The 18,843-nt window shown below is 34.9% G+C and overlaps 1 protein-coding gene across 4 annotated transcripts in view; it reads right to left on the reverse strand.

Moving 5' to 3' along the window:
- The window catches only part of LOC107653361 (CBP80/20-dependent translation initiation factor-like), a 74,706-nt gene that overhangs the window by 16,700 nt on the left and 39,163 nt on the right, over positions 1–18,843 (reverse strand). For 2 of the 4 annotated variants that reach the window (XM_016440055.1, XM_016440053.1), the window contains exons 8-11: positions 13,697–13,773; positions 10,161–10,229; positions 3,216–3,708; positions 614–913 (exon numbers count right to left, since the gene is read on the reverse strand). In XM_016440055.1, the coding sequence (XP_016295541.1) occupies positions 614–913; positions 3,216–3,708; positions 10,161–10,229; positions 13,697–13,773 (939 nt within the window). The remainder of the gene's footprint in view (positions 1–613; positions 914–3,215; positions 3,709–10,160; positions 10,230–13,696; positions 13,774–18,843) is intronic. The other 2 variants (XM_016440054.1, XM_016440056.1) reach the window with 1 other exon arrangement.

The following is an 18,843-nucleotide window of genomic DNA, read 5'->3' on the forward strand; positions in this document are numbered from 1 at the left end:
TATATACATATATATATATATATACATATATATATATATATATATATATATATACACACACACACATACATACATATATATAAATAAATACGCACATACATATATATATAAATTGGAAAATGTAAATTGTGTGAGTCACTTTTTTGGTGTTTTTGATTATAAGGGAAAGAGCAGACAGGGGAAAAAACGAAAAACCCTTCATTTTCTGCATTCCACAGGAAATGAGGCTGAACAAACCATGACAGAATTTAATTTTGAACTATTTCTTCAAAATCTATTTGTTTGCTTTCAGAAACTCTTAATTTCAAAATGAAGTGAAAGCGTTCGGGGCCTAAAAAGTCCCTTTTGTCCAATGAGGAAATTGTACAGGGTCACTCAGCTGGATTGCAGGCGTGAGTCACATCCTGATACTTCAGCTTCTTCAAGCCCTTCAGAAAAAGGGGAAGAGGACAAATTGCAGATGCAAAAGAGGAACGAAAGAGCTGAGATGGATGTGGTTGGGCAGCAGGTGGGATAACGTTTGTGAATCGTGCAATCTGATTGGTCCTGCACTGACCAATAGGAGACAACCTGCAGAATGTGATTAAGAAAGTTACGAACATTCAGTTCTTACCTGTAACATGTTGAGTAATAGAGAGCGGAATTTGGTTCCTTCCACCATGAACAGAGCCATCTTGTCACAGAGTTTGGCTGCCGTTGCCGCAAAACTTCGGTCGCTGACTGCCTTGCGGTAAATAGTGTGGACAATCTCGTTCAGCGTCTCCTCTGAATCGGCCGAGTTCTGCGCCTCCTCCATGAACGTGGTGAGCTGATTCTCCACACCGCTGCTGTTGTTCCTCATGCTGTTCAGAATCTCTAACAATCTGTCCATTCGGTTCCGCTGAGGTCCGGCCGTCGCCACGGGAACTTCCTCCTGCCAATCAGAGAACAGCGAGAGCGGTCACATGACTTAGAACACCGAGGAACAGCATATACTACGTTTAAAAGCTAGGGATCAGTATGATTTTTGAAAGAAATGAATACTTTTATTCAGCAAGGATGTGTTCAAATTGATTAAAAGTGACAGTAAAGACATTTATAATGTTAAAAAAGATTTCAAATCATATGGCTTGTTTTTGCATGTTATTTGCATGTTTTACCGCAGTGATAGTATGTTGCTAACGTATTTACCACGTTTCTAGCTTCTTTTAACATTGTAAGCATGTCTTACTACATTGTTAGTATGTTGCTACAGGGCTCTAGACTCATTCTTCCCACTGGTCGCTCTTTTGCGACTAACTTTCTCAGTTGGTCTCACGAGCACATAATTTGGCCGTTTTTTTTTTTTTTTGCCACAATGGGATTAATCAATGCATGCTGAGGAACTTTTATCATAGTTTATAGTTATATGGTAACCAAAGTGTTCAACTTTCAACCCGTTCTTTTTCATCTGTATTATTTGTGATTAAAATTTTGTGAACGGGAATTCTTCTTGTGCCATGTTATAAGCGATCGTGCGCTTTCGCTTTCACTTTCAATTTTCGAATTCGCGATCTTGGTGTCACCTTTAACAAGATAAGATAATTGTCTGTTTTGCTTATATCTTTACACCTTTCACTTTTTAAGACTAAAACAAAAGATGTATTCATTGTTATTCTTAATTAAAAAGCACAACAACAATAAAACAGTAGGCTATAGTGACAAACTAGCTTACATAACGTTTATTAACAAAAACGAATAAGATGAGGCATGGCAAACACCACATGTATTATATACAGACTAATAAATTACAGAACGTTTAGCAAACACTGAGGAATCAAATAAAACATAAAGAAAGCCTCCATAGCATGACATGAGGTAAACAGCAAAGATAAGCTTTTCAAAATGAAAACGAAAAGAAAAGTAAAACTAAACTGGCTGTTGGTGAAAGGACTTGCATGTTTTTTTCACCACAAGAATACCCACATGTTCATCTTCTCTGGTTTAAGAAGCAGTCTTTTACTTTACTTTAGCTTGAAAACCAAATCTTCCATCTGCCATCATTTCCTCATATTCGCATAATTTTTGTCGCTCGCATTCGCGCTCTTGCTGACGCAGTAAATATAAACCAGGCTCTACGCCTGAAGCGCTCGTGACAGCGCCTCTCTTCACGTGATCGGTGAAATCTGTCTCCTGTTACAATGCGCCGCGGCTCTGCAGAGCTGTATGGAGCAGGCGCTTTGGAGCAGCGCAGACCATGCACTCGCACAAATGCGACCACATCAAATTTTCGCACATTCTCAAAAAATTGTCGTAGTCTAGAGTCCTGTGCTAGTATATTTAGCGTGCCTAGCTTGTTTAGCATGTTGCTAACGTTTTGCCACACTGACAGTGTGTTTCTAGAATTTTTAGCACATTTCTAACTTGTTTTAGCATGTTTTACCACACTGACAGTGTGTTGCTAGTATATTTAGCATGTTGCTAATGTATTTAACATGTTTCTAGCTCAGTTTACATGTTGCCAACAAGTTTTACCACATTGATAGCATGTTGCTAGAATATTTAGCTCATTTCTAGCTCGTTTTAGGACGTTTTACCACATTGACAGTGTGTTGCTAGTATATTTAGCGTGTTTCTAGCATGTTTTACCATATTGGTAGTACGTTGCTAATGTATTTAACATGTTTCTAGCTTAGTTTACATGTTGCCAACATGTTTTACCACATTGATATGTTTCTAACATGTTTTACCACACTGATAGTATGTTGTTAACATATTTATCATGTTTCTAGCTTGTTTTTCCATGTTGCTAGCATGTTTTACCACACTGATAGCATGTTACTGACATATTTAACATGTTTCTAGCTTGATCAAGCATGTTGCTAGCATGTCTTACCACATTGATACTATGTTGCTAGCATGTTTAATATGTTTCTAGCTTGCTTTAGCATGTTGCTAACATATTTGGAACATTTCTAACATGTTTCTAACATTTTACAATATGTTGATAGTATTGACAGAATGTAGCTAACATATATGTTTCTGGCTTGTTTTAGCATGTTGCTACCACCATGTTTTACTACACTGACAGTATGTTGCTAGCATATTTAACATGTTTCTAGCTTGCTTTAACATGTTATTACTATGTTGATAGTATTGATAGTATGTATTTAGCAAGTTTCTGGCTTGTTTTAGCATGTTGTTAACATGTTTTACCACACTGATAGTATGTTGCTAATGTATTTAGCAGCAATCACCTTCTCTTTCAATCTCCTCCTCAGTCTCTCTTTAGACGACTGCAGTAAGCAGATCTTCCCGCTCTCCGTCTTCTCCTCCTTGCCTCCTTTCTTTCTCTCCTCTTTCGCAGGCTCATCCTTCGCTCCTTTCTCTATGTGGGGCTCCGGCTCCCCGTGTTTTACATTCTCTGTCTCTTTGGTATTGCGTATGAGGCCCCTGTCGGCCCCCGAGGGCCCCAGATTGAAACTGTTCGTCTGGTGTTTGGGATGCTGATGCCAGCGGCGGTTCTGGCTGTAGCCGTGATGCGGGCCGCCCTGCCACCCGCCCTGGTTCTGCTGGCCCTGGTAACCCCACCCCCCATGCTTAGTGCCAGCACCTGATTGGTGGTCTGCGTTGGGCTGCTGCGTCTGATTGGGCTGCTGTTGCTGCTGCTGCAATCCCTGCTGCTGCTGAGGATTCTGGGATTTCAGAGGAGCCCCTCCTCCTCCTCCTCCAGGCAGGCGCTGCTGTCTCCTAGAACAACAACAAAAAGAGCCAGTTATCATTATGTCAATGAGCTTGTTGTGTGGGGGTTTCCAGGGTGTTGCTAGACAGTTGCTATGGCATTCCGAAGGATTTTGTTTTGCATGTTGCTATGTGGTTGCGAGTGTTTTGAGTAGTTGCTACGGCATTGTTAGGTGGTTGCCAGTATTTTGAGGATGTGTTGAAATTAGTAGTCAATGCATTGTTATGCAGTTGCTAAGGTGTTCTGAGCAGTTGACAGGATGTTGCTAAGCAGTAGAGAGGATGTTCTGGGTGGATAAATAAATACACAAAAATAAATTAACGCACAAAACAAGCAAACAAATACACAAACAAATACACAAAACAAATAAATGAATGAATGCATTAAATCCTGGTGGATGTTGTTGTCAAACAAACAACAAACAAACAAATAAAAACACAAAAACAAATAAATGAAAATAAACAAATATATAAATATATTTGTATATATTATATAATAATATATTAATTAATTAATAATAATTATTATTAATAATATAACAATTATTAATAATAATGAATTAACAATAATTCTGGTCAACACCACAGTGCAAATTACACAGATTTAATTTTAAGAGTGGTCAAGTCTAAAGAAAAAATAAATTTAAGCAAATAAATAAACACAAATAAATTAATAAATAAATACAAACAATAAATAAATAAATTCTGATAGATGCTGCAGGACAACTCACATGCAATAAGAGCGTTTTGGTTGGTTAAGTCAAAATAAATAAAATAAAGCAAAGAAATAAATACACTAAATAAATAAATAAAACTCAATTCATTAATAAAAAAAATTATAAAAAAGTTTTAATAAAATCATTTTAATTCTTTGAGAATGGATACGTCCACACCACCACTATAACGATAACAAGAAAGAGGAATGATAACACAGGAATCATTTTACGAATGTTTTTTACTGATGATCGACATGATACACTGACAGCCAATCAGAATCCATCAGGCTTTAAAGAGCCTGAACATTTAAAGTGGCAGACGACAACACACGCTTATAATAAACAACGTCTGTGTGCTGTGTGGACACTAATATCTAGTTAGCTTCATAGCTGTAGTTTTTGGTGTGAATGGGCCCTAACCCTAAATATGAGCAATAGTAATTGTGAGGATTGACTTAAACACCACTAATAATAACCGCAGTCACACACAGTGTGTTAATGTGTGTGCAATGATTTACAGCAGATGTGAGTCAATATGTAAACACCCAGATCTCCATGTTTGCAGCAGGCTGATGGGATGATCTATCTTCATCAGCAGATTCCAGTCATCCTAAAGACTGACACTGGATTATGGGCTTTACTGTGTGTACATTACATGTGTATGCATACTGACGTGTGCATTCAGAGCACGCCGCGTCACGTGTGAGTGTGTTTGTGCACATTATGCGAACAAATGCTGTGCACCACTGACTGCAATAGTCTGACTATTTACTCTTTTCAAGAAAAGACAATATTTGGATTCAAGAGTTAAACATTTCACAAACAAATTGTAAAGCACTTCATCAAAAATAGGTGCAAACTGAATTTCAAAAGCATTTTTCTGGCATCACTGAAAGCGAAATCCCAACCAATCAAAATATGTGATGTTTAATATACAGGATTTTGGACCAATGAGATTTCACTATGACTAAACAGAAACCAACATGAACAGCAACATAATATGTCAATATGAAACAATATGAACATTATGAAACTTTTGCATGTTATGCAGCATCTTCCAGTGTCAGCATTGTAGAGTATTTATAGTTAACTAATACCATAGAAAATGTTATTTGAAATAAAAACTAAGTGAAATAAAATATTTTTAAAAAATTTTACATTTTGTTTCAGCTAGTTGCTGAGGCAACATTTCTAATTTTCATTTAGTTTAAATTGAAGTACTAAAATGACTAAAACTAAGCTAATAATAAATACTTAATAAATAATAGCTAATAATAATAAATAAACCAAGTCAAATAAAATAATATAAAAATACAAATAAAAAACTTTTATACATAACTTTTAACAAATATTTTATTAAATTAAATTTTTAATATAGAAACGAATTATTTCAGCTAATTGGCAAGGCGACATTTCTAATTTTCATTTAATTTAACTAACTGTCTAAGTACTAAAATGACTAAAACTATAAAGAAATAACTAAATAAAAGAAGCAAAAAAATAAATATACAGAAATAAAGTACTAAAAATAATAAATATAAATTAATAAAAACTATATAAACAAACTAATAAAGTGACAAAAACACAAAATTACTCAAATTTTAACTAAAAATAAAGTTTAATTCAAAATGTCAACAAAAACTATAATAAAGTATATCAATGATACTAAAATAACACTGTAATAGTGGAACAAGGTCATATTTTACTGCTTCTACGAAGATTAAACAAGCATGGAGAGTCCTGTAGTGAACATAATCTACAACATCAGCGGACACTTCAAAGACTAATGTCTTCACTAGTGACCATGAACAAACGTAACCTCTGTGGTATTCTGTGCTCTTTTAAACCCTCACGCACACATGATGCCACACACACGGGAATCTCCTCGCTCAGAGGACGGGCTTCACGCTTGATTGACAGCTTTAGAGCGAGGTTAAGGTCATGTTTGACTGTAGTGTTCTGGTTTTACTAAGGGTTCATTTTAGGGGAGACACACATTGAGTGTGCTGAATGACAGATCGAAAATAAGACGTCGAGGTGCTGACCGTCACATTCTTTACGCAGGTTAACCCTTGACGTTGCTCTGCAGGAACATGTTTTACACAGATGCTTCACGTATCTATTCCAGCAGTGGCGGAAATACGGAAACGACACATATAGACTATCACTGAAATGTTTGAAATGCTTTTGAAAAAGTCTTGTCTGCTCACCAAAGCTGCATTTATTTCATCAAAGATACTGTAAAAAATGTGAAATATTATTACAATTGAAAATAACTTTATTTGAATATATTGTAAAAGTATTTTTTTCCTGTGATCAAATCTGAATTTTCAGCATCATTACATGATCCTTCAGAAACCATTCTAATATGCTGATTTGCTGCTCAAGAAACATTTCTGATTATTATCCATGCTGAAAACAGTTAATCTGCTTTATATTTTTGTGGAAACCGTGATGCATTTGATTTTTCAGGATTATTAGATGAATAGAAAGTTCAAAAGAACAGCATTTATTTGAAATAGAAATATTTTGTAACATTACACATAGTGTTGTTTTTGGCGGCCTGTTTTAATTGTAGTTTTAGTCTAGTCTTTGTGTGAAGCTGTAGCACTCACATGGGCCGTGAGCGACTGAGCGGCGCGCACACACATAGAGCGGGATAATACGCCGAGCATCACACCACGTGAAAGTAAATCCTGAGCGGTGAACTATTTTTCGGCAGCCGGAATTTCAGTGCATCTCTAATTATTGGCGACATTAGAAATGGATATTATATAATAGCTGCTTTTTTGAACATTTTAGCAATTTAAAAATATTAAAAAAGGATTTTTTACACGGCACCCCGGTTGGGAAACACTGCTCTAAATAATGCCGCGAGTGGGGCTTGAGGAAGTGACGTCGCCTGCGTCTGCGCAGTGCGACCTGATGCAGCCCGTGAAGTGAGACACAGGAAACAGAAATACTGCAAAATAATAATAATAACGCGACTAAACAAGACGAAATAACGTTATAACATTTCGATTTGTCTCGTTTTGGTCAACGAAAATGAAGAGACATTTTAGTCTCGTTTTTATTCGTCAACAATATTGCATTATACATTTAATTATAGTCATCGACATGATAAAGGTTCGTTGACGACGATATTTAGTCATAATTTTCGTTGACGAAAGCAACACTAATTATACATTGTAAATGTTACTTTTGATCAATTTAATGCATCCTTGCTGAATGAAAGCCCTTTCTTTAAAAATTAGTCTATATATACAAAAAAAATAACATTATTTATATTATAAATAATGTTATAACATGAATATATATATACATGCATATATATATATCACATTATATATTATTACTATTTGTGTGTGCACGTGTGTGTGTGTGTTATATAAACATGCAGTTTTAGCATTTTAACTCATTTCATCAAGTGCAAACTGTGCTTTAGTTTCTTTAAAAACCTTGCGAAAGTAAATCTCAACCTTGCACAAATGCAGATCTCAAAAGAACACGAATAAGTGTTGAGATGAAAAGAATCTTTGAGGAAAAGTTCACTTTGGAGCAGATTATGATGACGTCCTTGAATGTGTTTTTGAGAAAATCAAAGCACTTCTATTCATTTAAAATCAGACATCTGCTCAACAGAATCATATGCGAGAGACTTCAGGTATATAGAGTTCATCAATATCTCAATTAGATGTACAAATTAACCTTTGACTTTGAAAAAGATTAAACAAAAGTTGGAAAACTAACAAATAATGTTAGATGGTAACCTAATACACCTAACATCAGAATGCATTATGTTTCAAATTTGTACTTATCTTAGTGCTGATTGTCATTCAATAATTTAAATGCATGTTGTACATTGTGTGTGTACCTCTCACCGACATACACTTATAAGCAGCTCGAGAGCCAGACTGAATGTCGTCCACACCCAACCCTTCCCTTCCCTCATTCACACACACCACAATACAACAAAAAGCTCTGAGAAAACCTCTTGCATAACATTAACATCAAGTGTTTGCTTTACACAAGATAAACCCTGACTGACAGGTCTGTCATCGATGGGAATCTTCACACTTCATGCCTGCATCATGGTCAACTTAAAGATCTCTCTCACAACACACCATATTTAAATTAACACAAATAAAAATAAGACTGAGGAACAGAAGAACAATGCATTCGATATCTCGTATCGTTGATCAAAAATTCAAAATACATCCTTCTAAAATGTTCAAGGAGACAAATAACACACGTGAAACTCATCATGTGAAAATGACGACAATGAATAAAAAAAAATAAATAAATAAATAAAAAAGCCCATTTTCTCCATCACAGAGCACTAGTTCTCCACCATGTACGTAAAACAGATCATCTATATAGAATATTCTAGAACCATTTCTGTGTTTTTAAGTAATGTCTAGAAGTTGTTGACCAATACGTTGCCAAGACCGATATATCAGCTGATATTTGGCATTTTTAAATTTCGGCATTGAACCGTTAAGTGTCAAACCTTTATTTTGACACAGCTACAAATTCTCAAAATAAAGTTATACATCGCTCATTCAAGCTAAAAGATTTCATTTACAGAAGACAGTAGTCTATATTTAAATAGGCTCAAACGAAAATAAGACTGAGAAACAGAAGCACAATGCATTCGATATCTCATATTGCTGATCAAAAATTGAAAACAAATCCTTCTAAAATGCTCAAATAACTTGGGCTATGAAAATGATGACATACTGAACAGACTGTATTTCTGAGTTTTGTTAAATTAAATAAGGCATTTACTCTGATTAAAGTCCATAGTACTTCAAATTCTCCATCATACAGCACACTAGTTCTCCAGCATGTAAAACAGATCATCTATAGAATATTCTAGAAGCATCAACCTCTATTGGTAATGTCCAGTAGTGGTCGACATATATTTCATCAAGACCGATAAATCAGCCGATATTTGGCATTTTAAAAATATCGGCATTGAATGATACGTTCCATTTCTCCGATAAATGTCTAACTTTTAAGATCCCAGAATCATCAACCTCCATTACTAGATATTACCTGAAAATACAGATGTGGTCAACCGATATATCACCAAGACCTTATAAATCGGCCGATATTTGGCATTTTTAATAATCAGCAATGGACGATACGTTTTTCTTTAAATTAAGTGTGAGATTTTATACATATATGTCTAGTAGTGGTCAACCGATATATTGCCAAGAGCGATAAATCGGACGATATTTGGCCTTTTTAATAATCCGTATTGGACGACAAGTTTTTTATATATATCAGCTTGGCCATCAAAAAATCCATAATTGTTTGACACCAATTGTTTAGCACACCTTTCACTCCACCAGATCTTCTCCAACCATGGCAGCTGAACACCATTAATGACCTTCATTAATATCCCTCTTACCCGCCACCTTAATGCCTTTGGATTTAGATTTCCGTTCCGTACTGGACTTACTGTACGGAGATAGTTTGCAGATTAATGATGACTCAACTGAAGAGAGGCAGAAGAGGATGAGAACGTACTGTTCAGAGGATTTATGTTGTGCAAGTAGAATAAAGCAAACAGGACCTCAGGGTCACAGATCCAGTCAGAAGATGGTTAGTTTGAATCCCAAGAGCGGTTCGGATCCCATAAGAAGTTCAGGAGTCCGGTTTTTGTGAGCCAAGCTTGTAAGTGGAAGAACAAGAGTAAGCGGACAGGATTCAGGAGCTGGACCCGTTTGAGACACTGACCTGGACACTTGCCGCTTCCCCTCGGCCGGCAGCAGCACCGTCAGCTGGTCCTGGGGTGGATCGGATCGGCTATGGGTACCACAGGGAGACGACACGTGAACAATGTGGATGGGAGGGTGGAAACAAGCAGGGATGGAAAACAAGAAGATACGAGAGAACTAAATAAAGCAGGAAGAACAAAAGAAAAAGGAGACGGAACAGTAACAACTAACACAAAAATGCAGGAGTAAATGATTGGGACAATTACAAAATCTACCGAGAGCTAATCTATTGAAAGATCTACTGAAATCTATTGGAGCTAAAAAAATAAAATAAAATGCAATAAAATAACTAAAATGTTACAGTAGCTACATTGTTAAAGGTATCTACATAATGCTACGAAAACAAAATAAATGCTGCAAAATAAATACAAAACAAAAATGCAGAAGAAAATTAAATAAAAATAATACGAAAAACAAAATAAAATAAAATAAAAAAAGTTTACAGGAGCTACAGGATTTAAGGGTGACAAAATGACATGGCATCTACATTATGCTGCAAAAACCAATGAAACATTGCAGTAAATAAGAAACGACAGGATGGTTTTGGAGAGGAAAGGTGGGAAAATGCAGGAGTAAATGATTGGGACCATTATGAAACCTACTAGGGACAAAATTAAATAGAATAAAATAAAATCAGTAAAAAATTAAATAAAATAAGAAAATAAAAATAAATAAAAACAATAACAAATAAAATAAAAAAGTTAATTAAAAAATTTAATGTTTAAGGAGCTACAGGGTTTAAGGGCAACAATAGGCATCTGCATTTACATAAAGCTGTGAAAACCAAAGATATCTTGCAGTAAATACGAAAAGACAGGATGGTTTCGGTGAAGTTTCTTCAAAATATGAAACACTGACGAAACACTTTCTGTGAGCAGCATGTGCATTTCCTATGCCAAGGATCCTCAAAGAAAAACTCCTGATGCTTTTTGTGTCCATATCGTCCCTCTCTCTTCAATCGTGAAGGTCCTCATCACTCCTCATCCAGCGGATGAACAGGGTGTGGGTTTATTTCAGTCCATCAGAATGTAGATTTGAGTCATCAGCTGTGAATTCACCTGATATTGAGCTTCTTTAAAGGCTCTGAACTACTGAAGCATGCCAAAAAAGCCTACATAGACCTGAGAAGCATATTCCTCTATCTCAAACGATGCCAATTAAAACAGGTCTGTGTTATAAAAGAAAAGAAAAGACCATTCAAAATTTGGGGTTGGTATGATTTATAATATACCGTTTTTGAAAGAAGTCTCTTCTGCTCACCAAGGCTGCATTTATTGAAATCAAAATTACAGTGAAAACTGTAAAAATGTGAAATATTATTACAATATAAAATAATGGTTTCCTATGTAAATATATTTTAAAATATATTTTATTGCTGTGATCAAAGCTGAATTTTCAGCATCATTACTCCAGTCTTCAGAAATCATTCTGATGTTCATCTGATCAGTAACCTCTCTTAAGTCATTGGTATAAATGAAGTCAAACTGCTGCTGCTTTCCTGTCAGCGAAATGCTGCAGTTCATAAGCGTGACTGCGAAGATGTTTAGATTCAGCAAACTAATCTAAAGAGAGAGATTGAGAGTGAGTGAGAAAGAAAAGACAAGAAGCGATGCCAACAAACAACACGACCACAGAGTCCTCTCTGGCAGGAGCAAAGCATTGTGGGTGGCCAACAGCAGCAATAACAGGCTGAAAAGCCTTCTGTTAGAGGAGTGGGAGAGAGAGAGAGAGAGAGAGAGATGTGGGAAGAGAATCATCTTGTGTAGTGTAGACACACACACACACACACACACACACAGACAGACAGAGAGAGAGAGAAATTGTTCCCTAGATTGTTTTTTCTCTTACATCCAACTTTAACAGTCAAAGCGGACATATTCTCATATTCTGTGGTCTGAAAGCCAAGTAAGACATGTTAAAAAATGATATTGTACGCTATTTGTGTTGTTTGCTAGTGCAAAACTCACAAACACAATGCTAGGATGCTGTTGGTGGTTACCCGGGTGTTGCTATGCAATTGCTAAGGCATTCTGAGATGTATTATTGCATTGCTGTATGGTTGCTAGGGTGTTTAGAGTGGTTGCTAAGCTACTTATCATTGGGGTACGACACATATACTCAAATTTAAGACCAATAATTATCATAAAATTGACTCTTTAACTTAATCTTATAGTAAATAACTGGATTTTTTTGAAAAACAAAAAAACTAAATCGTATCATTGAGATGCTATTATTATTTGTATATTATATTCATCATATTTGTATATTAATATTTATTCATTTTAATATTTATATATATTGGATTTTTTCAAGAAACAATAATGTTTGTTTTGTATATTAATATTCATTTATTTAAATATTATTTTTGTAATTATTTATTTGTTAGATAAAGATTTAGTAATTTTATTGTTTGTCATTTTTATTTATTTATGTACTTTTAAATATGCCTATAGAGTTTTTATTTTTTACTTTTTGTTATTTTAGTACATTTCCGTTTAAGACAAAAAATGTCTGTTTAGATATTAATATTTATTCATTTTAATTTTATTTTTAATAATATTTATTTTAATTTTCCTTACAGTTTTAGTAATTTTGAAAAGAAATAAGTTTTCTATATTTTATTTTATTTCATTTCAGTTTACTATATTTCAAGAAACAAAAATGTTTGGTTATATATTTATATGTTTGTTTAGATATTTATTCGTTTTAATGTTATTTTTAATCATGTTTATTTTAATTTTTGTTACAGTTTTAGTCATTTTGTAAAGAAACAAGTTACATTCTTTTTAGATATTTTATTTTATTTTAGTTTCAAGTATCAAAATCTTTTCATGGTTTTAGTTAACTATACAAACCCTGACTCGCAGGCATCAAAAGCACCAGTAAAGGCCACTAAAGGACAGGCAGCAGAGCATTTTGGGAATCTGAGAGCCTTTAATCACATATAAACCATCTATTCAGTTCCACACGTCCCGTCAAAGAAAGCCAAAACCTCAGCGTAAACGTCCTCGAATCCAGCGGCATCACAAAGCACACATGAGAAGCGTCCAGCGAAGACATGCAGTCACACACAAGGACTTTCTTCACATCAACAAGGCCCTGAATAACACAAAGCTTTTGCCTTCTTTCTCCCTCCTTTTCTTTCGCACAAGTTTAGACCAAGATATTTTCTTTTTTGCCGTTTCTTAGCAACTGCAAATTACAACAGAGAACTTTTCCGATGAGGTCAAAGTCAAAACGTAAAAGAAAAAGAGTGGAAGTGCTTTAATGGATTAAAAGAGAAGACTCTGAGTAAAGAACACGCAGATACAGAGTGTTACGTTTTACACACCGCCACGGCTGACGCTCTCACCGCATTAACAGTCTGACTCGAGTGGAAAGTGTGAGCTGCTGTTTTCTCTGCTTTACGAGTCTAACGTCAGTGTTCTGTGCGTAACGTTTGCGCAAAACAACTGGAAGAGAGTCGGACAGTAACACTGAGACGGAGTGACTCACCGGCGGTCATTTCTGCGGCGACGAAACTGTTTTTTCGTGTGTGCGATCTCAGCTTCATTAGGCAGAGGAGAAAAAACCTGCAGAAAGAAAGAGAAAATCACATGAGAAACGCCAAAACAAAAAGTCTGTACAGTTTGTATATAAGCGCGAACCTCAAGCACAAAAAAAAATTACATTTTGCAGAAATGTTAAACATTTGTTAGTATATTATTTCAAGATTTTTATTATTTTATTTTCATGATAATTATACACATGCACAAACTCTCATTATTGTAATGTTTTGTTTTAACTCTCATTATTTTCAATGGTGATTTCCATAAATGTTTTATATAATTACATAAAAAATAATTGAATTAAAAATTTTGTACAACAACAACTAAAAAATTATTTTATCAACAAATACAACCGGGATATAATATTTTTTGAAAATATACAGTATACACGCATGCATTAACATTTTTGTGTATGATTTTTATATTAATTAATAATATATTCTTCATATATATTTTGTGCATGTATTAACTCTTAATGATTATTATATTAATGTAATTACATATTACATAATTATTACATATATTAATGTAATGTATTATACAAATAATATTAATGTAATTTGTATATATAAGAAATACAAAATTATTAAAAGATGTATAATTTAAACAAACACATCATAAAATGTTTTAAAATATTTGGCAAAATACTCTACACACAGACACAGTTTGTTTCAAAAATTATGCATGCATCTTTGTTGTATTTGTAAAAAAGTAACTGAGCTTTGTATTAATATTTTGCATTACAGTAATTTTGTCAGTTTGACATTTTTTATTATTTCTGGATCATTGCAATTTTTTTCACGATAATGATTGCACACTTCCTCAGAAACTCTCATTACTGTAATGTTTTGTTTTAATTCTCATTATTTTCAATGGTGATTTCCATAACAGTTGTATATAATTACATAATAAAAAAGAATAAAAAAAAAAATCTTATACAACAACAAATTAATTTTGGAAAACAAATACAACCAGGATTTTTTAAAATATTGTTTGAAAATATACAGTATACACACACATCATGCATTAACAATGTGTCTGTATGATTTTAATATGAATTAATTATATTCTTCATACATATTTTGTGTATAAATGATTATATTAATGTAATTACATTTTAATGTAATGTATTATACACATATTAATATAATTTGTATAAATTAATAATATCAAATTATTAAAATATTTATAATATAAATGGACACTTTTCATTTCAAAATATTTACAAATATTTGGCAAAATACCCCCCCATTTTTCTTGTATTTGTAAAAAAAATAAAAATAACTGAGCTTTGTATCACTATTTTGCATTACAGTAATTTGATCAGTTTGACATTTTTGATAATATTGTCATATATGACCCATTACTTAACAGTTTAGCAATGATTACAAATTCAATCAAATGCAGATGGTTAAAATCAAATCCCACCCTTCATCATTCATAATATTGTTTCACATGAAAGTACATGAAGATGTGAATGCAGATCTGTGTGTGTTTGTGCATGTGATTCAGAGCTCAGTCTGCATGAACATCATCTACAAACACACCACAAACTACAGATAAAGCTTTTCAGTCTCTCTTGGATACTACAGGAGGTTAAAATGCCAAGGTTTATCGACAGGATCTGGGAAACAAGTTTTGGTGCATGATGGGTAATAAAACCCTACACTCTGACAACCTTCCATTTCACAGCATAATGGAACATTCTTGAGCTCTGAGCTGCGGTGGCAGCATCCACACACACACACACACACACACACACACACGGTCCTCAGGGTTTCTCTTTCTAACCCGAGGCTCTGAAGCCAAAACCACTGTGTGCTGATTGGCTGTCTCTGATTGGACACAGATGTGGCGGGAGATTAGTGTAATTGGCTGCTTTTCCTCGTCGGCGTGGTAATAAGGGCTTCTAACGCTTAACCCCGCCCCCACACAGAAAGCCTGCCAGAGCCGGACACAGAGAGTCGCCAGCCATCACATTTATTACAAGAAACGACAAAAACAACCGAAACTTAAGAAAACACAACCGGATGTATTCATGATGATAAAACATCACGTCAAACATCTGGCAGGGATACACACACTTGACTGGCTCAGACTGAAGTGAGAAACTGAAATGAAAAAAAAAGAAAAAATTTGAGTTGTTACAAACCTGTATGACTTACTTTCTTCTGCAGAAACAAGCAGTGAATGTCTGAAGAATGTTTTGGTTGCTCTTTTACATAGAATACATTATTATGAGGAAAGGATATTGTAACAAACAACTTGACATTTCTAAATTCCCATGCATTCGAAAAACGTATATATATATATATAAAATTGTATTTTTATTTTTGTAAAAAATACACAGATCTTCATTCAGATTCAGATAATGAAGGGTGGGATTTGATTTTAACCATCTGAATTTCATTGGATTGTAATCATTGTTAAACTGTCAAGTAATGGGTCAGTTTTAGCAAAAATGTCAAACTGACAAAATGACACAGACAGACAGACAGACAGACAGACAGATAGACAGACAGACAGACAGACAAGATGATAGATAGATAGATAGATAGATAGATAGATGACAGACAGATAGACAGATGTATATGGAAGCTTGTTTCTGCCACAGAATAAAAAATAAAGATAATTGCAACTTTTTATCTCGTAATTCAGACATTTTTCTTGTTTTCTTGCAATTGCAAGTCATAAACTCGTAATTTTGAGTTTACATCTTGCAATTTGTTGTTGTTACTCAAATTTCTTCATTTTCATCTCACAATTCAGTTTATTCCTGCCTCAGAATAAAAAACAAAAACAGTAACTGCAACTTTGTATTTCATAATTCTGACTTTCACCTTGCATTTGCAAGTTTATCTCTCAAATTCTGAGAAGTATTTAAATAATTTACTAATTCAATTTTATTAATATATATTTGCAATACAGTATTGCGATGTAAAGTGACAGTTGAGCAATGATTACCATCCAATCAAATACAGACGGCCAAAATCAAGTCCTTACATTATTCCTGCCATTGTTTCACATGCCAAAACTCCAGCATTCAGAGGAGAACTAGATCTGATGAGTGTTTAGATATGGGTCAGATGTCCATATGTAAAAGCAGCCCATATCAGATACCAAAAAGTCTCATCTTATAAGCAATTTGCCGTTTACATGCAAGAAAAGGTTCTGATGTGCGCCAGATGTCTGTGGAAAACAAAAATGCACCCATCTGACAGTTTGAAAGCAGCCATAAAGACAACGGAAAGACTTGTGAGGATACAACTGTAATTTTTGGTTTCGTTCCATCAGAATCGATCAAGTCTACGAGTTTCTAAACTTCATGAGGAACATCCTTACGAAAGAGGCGGGTCCTCACGCGTCCATTCATCTTTAGTGTGTGTGTGTGTGTGTGTGTGTGTGTGTGTGTGGAGCTACTGTTGCAGTCCTGCAGGATGTCACAAGTTGGATGTCTCCGCTCTAATGTTCTCCAGATGATAATCGCAACCACACCAAACACATTCAGACTTCAAAGCGCCTAAATATGTCAATATTTGCACAAGCGTGAAACCAAGGAAAGCGAGGCACGGGTTTTCGTTTGCCATGATTAAAGTCCTCAATTATGATTCCTGGGCAAAAAAGTAAACTATTACAAGGAAAGCAGGTTTTCTTTGAGACGTAAAGAATGTGATGAATAATCTGCAGGGAGAAGACCCTCGGTTTATTTGAAATAAGGGCTGATTGTTTTTATTAAATGTGAAAATGCGAATGAGCAGACGGATCAAAGCCAGTGACACACAGATCCCCGCTGAGCATGACCTTTGACCCCAGGCTGTAGGATTGTTGGTCAGATGCATGCGTGACTGCGGAGGGCGGGAAGGCGGGGGAGTCACCCGCAGCAGGAAACTTATTCATACCGCCACATTCCAGAGGTCAAAGCTCACAACGGAATCCATGTTCACAGAGTGGGGAATGATGACTCCTCCCACTCAGACCTGATTGGTCTGCACAGACATACAGGGGTGAGGTAATGATGATGTAACGGTGAGAAGTCGAGGTCTAGGTTACGGTGTCAAGCAAATGTCTCTCCACATATCATATAAAAACCCACGTCCAGGATATAACATTGACTATATAATAGCATCTTTCTTTTGTGTAAAATGAAATAAAATAAAAAAATATTTAATATTTAAAATGGGGTATTACAGGTATAACTGTCACGCCCCCGGACTCTATCTGTGTGATTTTCCCTCTCCACGTGCCTGCCCTGACCTATTTTTCCCATGTGTTTGATTGTTCATTAGTTCCAGGTGTGTCTCGTCATACCCTTGTCAAGTCCTGTGTATTTAAGTGAGTCCTATTCAGAGTTCCTTTGTCTGGTATTGAATGTTCATCTTTCCCCGCCACGTGTGTTTTCCTGGTTCCATTGGATGTTTATTAAAGTCTGTTTGTTAGAAGTCTACTCCACGTCTCCTCGTTCCTCGCTCCGTGCTCCTCACAGTAGCGAATCGTGACAATAACAGAGAGCATTTTTAGAAATTCTACAAAGATTTAGTACGATTATGTATAGCAAACATCATAGACAATAATGTACCTCATAACACAATTTAATTTGCCCCTTTGTAACTATAGTTATACAATGTGTATAATGTATAATATGACTTTTACTGTAATGATAAATCCTACTTACTAAAATAATATAAAAATACTTAATAAAAAATATAAATTATATTAAACTATTAATAAAGGCTATTTAAACAATACATTTACAAAAAATATTTTTATTAATATTCAGTTTTAAAATGTAATGTGAGAAAAAGATATAAAACGATGCGTTTTACTTGACTTTTTGACAAGCAATATTTATTATTTCTAATTAGCCACCAAAGCTGATACACAGAAAGACTCTCTCTTCTATCCAGGGGAGGTCGTTTAAGGGTCCAAGAGAGTTTAGATTTGTCAAGGAGGGTAGGATTACGCTTGACATCGGTCCTGAAATCATCACGACCATCACCGCTAACGAGATCTATACCCACAGAACCTGAGCTCAACATTCACTCGTGCCAATAAAACGACACGAAACCTTCCCTCACAGAAACAACATCAACTTTC

This window comes from Sinocyclocheilus anshuiensis, unplaced genomic scaffold (genome assembly GCF_001515605.1).
Source record: "Sinocyclocheilus anshuiensis isolate Anshui unplaced genomic scaffold, SAMN03320099.WGS_v1.1 scaffold1151, whole genome shotgun sequence".
NCBI classification, from domain to species: Eukaryota; Metazoa; Chordata; class Actinopteri; order Cypriniformes; family Cyprinidae; genus Sinocyclocheilus; species Sinocyclocheilus anshuiensis.